A 6722-nucleotide genomic window follows, 5' to 3' on the forward strand; every position below is an offset into this window, starting at 1 on the left:
AGCACGGACAGGCTGACCCCCCTACCCCTTCAACCTTTGCAGTAATGCTGGCAGCACTCATAGGTCTATTTCCAAAAGACAACCTCTGCATATGACACTGAACACGTGCACTCAACTTTTTTGGCCGACCATGGCGAAGCCTGTTCTGAGTGGAACCTCTCCTGTTAAACCACTGTATGGCCACCGTGCTGCAGATCAGTTTCAGGGTCTTGGCAATCTTCTTATAGCCTAGGCCAAGAATATGAAAGCGTACCTCCAGCTGTTGCAGAACTACAAGTCCCATGAGGCATAGCAAGACTCTGACAGCCAAAAGCATGACAACCAGAGGCAGAACATGATGGGATTTGTTGTTTTTTTTCAACAACTGGAGGTCCGCTAATTGCATATCCCTGGCCTAGGCCATCTTTATGCAGAGCAACAATTATTTTTTTCAATCCTCAGAGAGTTCTTTGCCATGAGGTGCCATGTTGAACCAGTGACCAGTATGAGTGAGTGAGAGCGATAACACTAAATTTAACACAAGGAACAAAGAAAGACAAAAAGCCGCGCTATGTTAATGGATATGATATACTAGGTTGCTGCCGTCCCTATACTTCACACCTCCCAAAAGGGATTGTGAACTACAGCTGTTAAAAAGAATAAAGTGAGGGACTCTGGCGCTACGTACACTGAATATAATTGTGAACAGATATATCCTTACTAGATAAGGTGATCTATATTAAATTGACTCCTTAATGTTGATGTTCCATAAGTAGGGGAGAGAGAAATATGCCACATATGAGTGACAGAGAAACAAGCAAGAAGAAGAAGTGGTCACAGCTAATATGTGGAAGCCACTACAGGGGTACCTATATTTAGATTATATTCCCAGGCCCTATAAGGGTTATCTACTAACCCCTTGCTTAGTGTATAAACCAGCTAGTTACTTGTAGGCGTACTATATAAAGGTGAAAGAATCAGACTTGGTGCAATATCACATTATGAGGCCATTAACAGTCAATAAGAATCCATACAAAAACAAGCTCAAAAAGAAACAGTAGAAAGGTACAGAAAATACTAAAAAGTTAGAGGTATCAATATCTAGCTGTATGAATTGTAGGACACTGAGCCAACTACAGAAACTCCACTACAAGTGAACCACCAAAAATCTCATATAGAAAATGATATATGTAAACACATAAATATGGTCCACAGACAGGGGCCTAATGTGCAGAAATTCAAAAGAATAAAATAAGTGCAAATGATAAGAACATGTGCAAATCTAGTTCAATAGTGCAAAAATATGTATATGTGCAAAATATGCAAAAAGGCAAATAAAGAATTCATTAATTAATATATATATACACAAAGGAAAAAAATATATGTGTATAATATATGATATTAGCCAGAAGATGTTATCCAATGGGGATAGGCACAAAAACCCAAAAAATGCAAAAAGTGCAAAAAAAAAAAAAATTTCCATACAAATAGTGCAAAAATATCAGAAAAAAACACAGGAGACTAAAAATACGTAAAAAAATAATAAAAGTGCAGTAAACTGTAGTGGACTTATTTCTCGAGGACTTTACATGAGAGTTATAGTTTACTGCACTTTTATTATATTCAGTGTAGGTAGCGCCAGAGTCCCTCACTTTATTCTTTTTAACAACTAAATTTAACATACCTGCTCCCCATGGATTGCATTGTACTGTACTACTATACCATGCAATTCTTCCGTTCTTCCTCCCCGTGAGGCGATCTCGGGTATAACCGTGGCGATAGAGTCCCCAGAACCCGCGATCCACCTTTTGAAGGGCAACGTATAGGTACGCGATTCTACCTGTATGAGCCCTTCTCCAGACGTACATCGGCGTGAGGTGGTCGGAAAGCAGTTAAAATAAATGACCCTACTGTAATTACCTGTCAGCATAAATAAAGGTCACTACCGTAATTACTCATCAACTTCAATAAAGGGCGCTACCGTAATTACACCTCAGCTGAAATAAATGGCACTGCCGTAATTACCTGTCAGCATAAACAAAGGGCACTATGTTCGTGAACATATTGAGGATGGAGATCATGTTGGTTCATAATAGAATGTCACCTGTTCCTTTATATCAGGTTTCTGTTATAGACCATAAGGAATTGCAATAAATGTTAGGTTTTACATGTTTGTGAAATTTTGGGAATTGTTCAATACATTTATATACGGTATCTTTTATACAGTTTTTTGTTTTTGATCTTTTGGTACCGTAAAAGTCCCCTACCTCCAAACCCTTTATGTATACCGTAAATACCAGTCAGCTAATAAAGGGCGTTACCATAATTACCCGTAAGCTTAAATAAAGGGTGTTACCATAATTACCTGTAAGCTTAAATAAAGGACACAGCCGTAATTACCCGTCAGCTTAAATAAAGAGCACTACCATAATTACCTTTCAGCCACAGTTGGCACCTTTGGGGGGGGGGGGGGGTGCAGATACCTGTCTAAGACAGGTATTTGCACCCACATCCACATCCCACGGGAGTCTATGCCTCTTCTCCCCCCCCCCTCGACGCGATGTCTGCTGGGACACACACGGGTCCCAGAGACAGCGCGGACCATTCCTAGTGCGCTGTGTGACTCGCGCATGCGCAGTAGGGAACCGGAAAGTGAAGCCGCAACGCTTCAATTCCTGATTCCCTCACCTAGAATGGCAGTGGGAACAGCCGAGCGATCAATCGGCCTCGGCTGCCGACATCGCTGGATCCTGGGACAGGTGAGTGTCCATTTATTAAAAGTCAGCAGCTGCAGTATTTGTAGCTGCTGGCTTTTAATATTTTTTTTTACAGTGAAATCCCTCTTTAAGTAATTATGCCTCAGCAGGACACTACCGTAATTATCCATCGGCTTAAATAAAGGGCACTACCGTAATTACCAGTCAGCTTAAAATATATACAAGTCATACTATTTGTACAGAAAAGATCACACTTTCAATATTGGAAAGTTGATTGTGGCTGTATCTTTGCATTTGAACAACACTGTTATTTACTCTGTCCATGATACTATTTATTTGTGCCAACAGGTAATTTTTTCCTGACAAGCTTATGGAGTTCTCCCCCCTTCTAGGTCCAAGCAGTACTTCTACACAGAGGTTTAGCAACATCTTAAAGCGGAGTTCCACCCACAAGTGGAGTTTCCGCTCATTGTACTCCTTACCCCCTCCGGTGCCACATTTGGCACCTTTCTGGGGGGGGGGGGGTTAAGATGCCTGTCTGTCTTTCACAGGTATGCTGTCCCCACTTCTGGGAGCCGCAGCCACGGGTATTGAGGTCACCTCGGGGCTCCCTCTTCCATGGTCGTCGGGCCAGTAGAAGAGGGGAGCGACACCTCACACATGCGCAGTAGGGTTCCTGGCGTGAAGCCGTAAGGCTACACTGCAGGATTCCCTTGCTCACAATGGAGGCGGCAGCTGCAGTGCTGACATCACTGGACTCCAGGACAGGTAAGTGTCCGATTATTAGAAGTCAGCAGCTGCAGTATGTACAGCTGCTGGCTTTTAATTTTTGCAGCGGTGAGCGGACCTCCACTTAATAATATAAATCTGCACTTAAGATAATCTGTGTTGGAAAGCAGTCCTTTAAATACAAACCAGTACAACAAAATTACTGAAAATCTTAAAAATTCAAGAGTTACGTGAGCGTAACTTTAATGCTACAAACTATTGAAAATAATTTAAAACTTTACCCATCTTCATTTTGTCCTTTACAAAGTCACTGGTGGCTGTCTCGGTTGGGTATTATCTATGTAACTCCGCTGATAAGTCATCCATTAACATAGAGAATGCTCTATCTTGCTGTGCATTATTTTAGACTGCTCTCATACAGCACAATTTTTCCACTATAAACTTGATATATTAAATGAGCAAAATGGAATGTCACTGTTGCATTTAATTTGCTATTACATTAGAAGCATGCTAGCAAAGAAATAGAACTCACCTCAATCACTTTGCAGTCGAAATCCTCATATGTTTCTGGTGGGAGAAGAAAAAAATAGTCTGCATATATCCAAAGCAAAGATAGCAAACATTCAAGATTTCTTAATAAAATTTGGAAAATTACTGCTACTTTTTTTACAATTTTATTTATTTTACAAATAAGGCTTAAAGCGGTTTTAAAGTAATTTTTTTTACTTTTGCCTACAGATAAGCCTATAATAAAGTTTAGCTGTAGGTAAAAAAAAATAAAAAATCTCCTAAACCTTTATGGTTATTCCCCATGCATGCGCACAGTGGATTCTCGGCTGGAAGCCCGGCAGATGCCGGACCTAGCCGGAAAGAAGTCTTTCTTGACGACATCGCAGCTCCAGCCACTCACAGTGCTGGAGCCGCAATACTCAGAAGACACGCCGAGGCAACATGACGTCTCCCTCGGCGTGGACCAGGTAAGTTACCGACGCCTGGTCCTAAGGTGAGTATTTCATAATGAGCTAGTATGTGGTGCAATTCTAGCCCTAGACCTCTGTAACTCAAAACATGTAACCAGTAAAAAAATTTAAAATGTGGCCTATGGGGATTTTTAAGTACCGAAGTTTGGTGCCATTCCACGAGCGCGTGCAATTATTGAAGAGTGACATGTTAGGTATCTATTTACTCTGCGTAACTTTATCTTTCACATTATGCAAAATAATTGGGCTAATTTTACTGCTTTTTTTTTTTTTTTTTTTTTTAACACAAAACTGTTTTTTTCCCCCAAAAAAACACGTTAAAAAAATTGCTGCGCAAATACCATGCAAGATAAAAAGTTGCAATGACCGCCATTGTATTCTCTGGGGTCTTTGCTTAAAAAAAAAAAAAAAACCCCATATATAATATTTGGGGGTTCTATGCAATTTTCTAGCAAAAAAATGATGATTTGTACATGTGGGAGAGAAATGTCAGAATTGGCCTGAGTGGAAAGTGGTTAAAAACGTCTGTTTTGCTGCGTTTGCATGCTGCGTTTGTGTTTAGAAGTGTTTTTTTTTTTTTCCTTAAATAGTAAAAAAATGCTTGTAAACAAATGTGGCTAAACATGAGTTACTGTGTTTACAAGCTGTTACAGGCGCTTGGCGTCTTAAATCCCTCCTGAACGCCTTTTTTGCTTTCCAAAAAATGCTTCTAAACTCAACTGCCTAGAAATGACTATAAACCACCCTATGTACATGTACTGATAAGATAAGAGAGGAGAGTTCAAGGGCAGCTGAAAAAAAAACACCCAATTGCTCCTAAACATCCGTTTACCAGCAGCAGTGTACATGAAGCCTTAGGATTTACATACACTATAATCTGTCCAAAAATGATTGCTGAGATTGTGAAGCATAAGATATTACTAAACCGCTTTCAGCCTAGGTTCACATTGCCTCGATGCGGCACATCGCATGTGATTCACATAGGAATTGCACCACATGATGCCTGAGCGGTGCGATCAGAGCCCTCAATTTTGTATGGCTCAAATCACACCGTATCTGCATCAAAAAGTTTATTTTTGTGCTGCACCGGGATCGGATCACATTGGGTGTTTACACTAAGTGGCCTTCCTCAAACTCCACCAGCACCCCACCTCTAGAATATTGCTGATTACAGATTATTTCGGTCTATCAGGGCTGAGTCACGTTAACATTTGCACACGTGCTAAGAGACACAAGTAAGAATGGGCTTTATGAAGACGAGCAGTTAAAAGGCATATACTGCTACTTAGGATTCTATCTAAAGGTGATGTATCTGTATCGCAATGAATATACTATGTTCAATGATTCTAAACAGGACATAGACAAAAACGAAGCGCAGTTTGTACTGTACATCAAAATGGATCTGGCTGCATTCTCAGGGGTCAATACGTTTTACCCAGTCACAGAGGACATGGCCTTTTTCCCCAACTTGAGAAAGACAAAGAGAAAACTTAAATGTCATGGAACTGAAGTAAACATTCTCTTTTTCTGACCTTTAAGGGGAAGGACAGTGCACAACAACATAAGGAAAAAAGATCCAAGGGAAAAGAACTTGACAGATTGTTTTCTTATCACTGTAGACAGGTGAAAAGGAACTACATTACAATGTGATTCGGCTGACTAGCTGAAGGTCTTTATTTCCCCTATGATTAATCCCAAATCATTTTTTTCTTTACCACTTTAAAAACTTACACATAGTAAATTGGTATGCATCAAATAAACCACAGGGATAACAGATACAGAAATGCTTTTGCACATAATAAAAATATTAGTTTAGGTATCAATAGAATATAAATACAAATACTGTGGCTGCTGATTTTTAATACAAGAACACTTACCTGTCCAGGGATCCGCGATGTTGACCCCCCGGGTCCAGGCGCCACCATTGCAACTAATGGAAACCGGCAGTGAGGACTTCAGGATTCATAGCCGGTGTAGTGTCATATTTTGCTCCCCATCATAGAATGCTCCGGAAGTGACGTTGTGGCCAGAAATTTAGCACTGCGCATGCCTGATGCATTCCAAACACTTGCGCCATGCGTTCCAAATGATTTGCGACAATGCAGACCAGTGAAACCATCAGATAATGTCAGAGAAGTGAGGGAAGGTAATCCCCTCCCTGAGCCACAGTTACCTGCTCTCTCTCCGCCGCTCTCTGCTCTGTCTAAAGTTAATGTCACAATTACCTCCCCTCACTCCCGTGACATTATCTGATGGTTTCACTGAACTACATTGTCGGAAATCCTCTGGAACGCATGGTGCAAGCATTTGGAACGCA

The 6722-nt window shown here is 40.7% G+C and overlaps 1 protein-coding gene across 1 annotated transcript in view; it reads right to left on the bottom strand.

Moving 5' to 3' along the window:
* MRPS5 (mitochondrial ribosomal protein S5) overlaps positions 1–6722 on the bottom strand; it is a 205383-nt gene that overhangs the window by 91915 nt on the left and 106746 nt on the right. The window contains exon 5 of the mRNA XM_077486094.1: positions 3958–3992. Within this exon, the coding sequence (XP_077342220.1) occupies positions 3958–3992 (35 nt within the window). The remainder of the gene's footprint in view (positions 1–3957; positions 3993–6722) is intronic.

This window comes from Lithobates pipiens, unplaced genomic scaffold (genome assembly GCF_037356315.1).
Source record: "Lithobates pipiens isolate NorthernLeopardFrog02 unplaced genomic scaffold, aLitPip1_a1.2 Scaffold_18, whole genome shotgun sequence".
NCBI classification, from domain to species: Eukaryota; Metazoa; Chordata; class Amphibia; order Anura; family Ranidae; genus Lithobates; species Lithobates pipiens.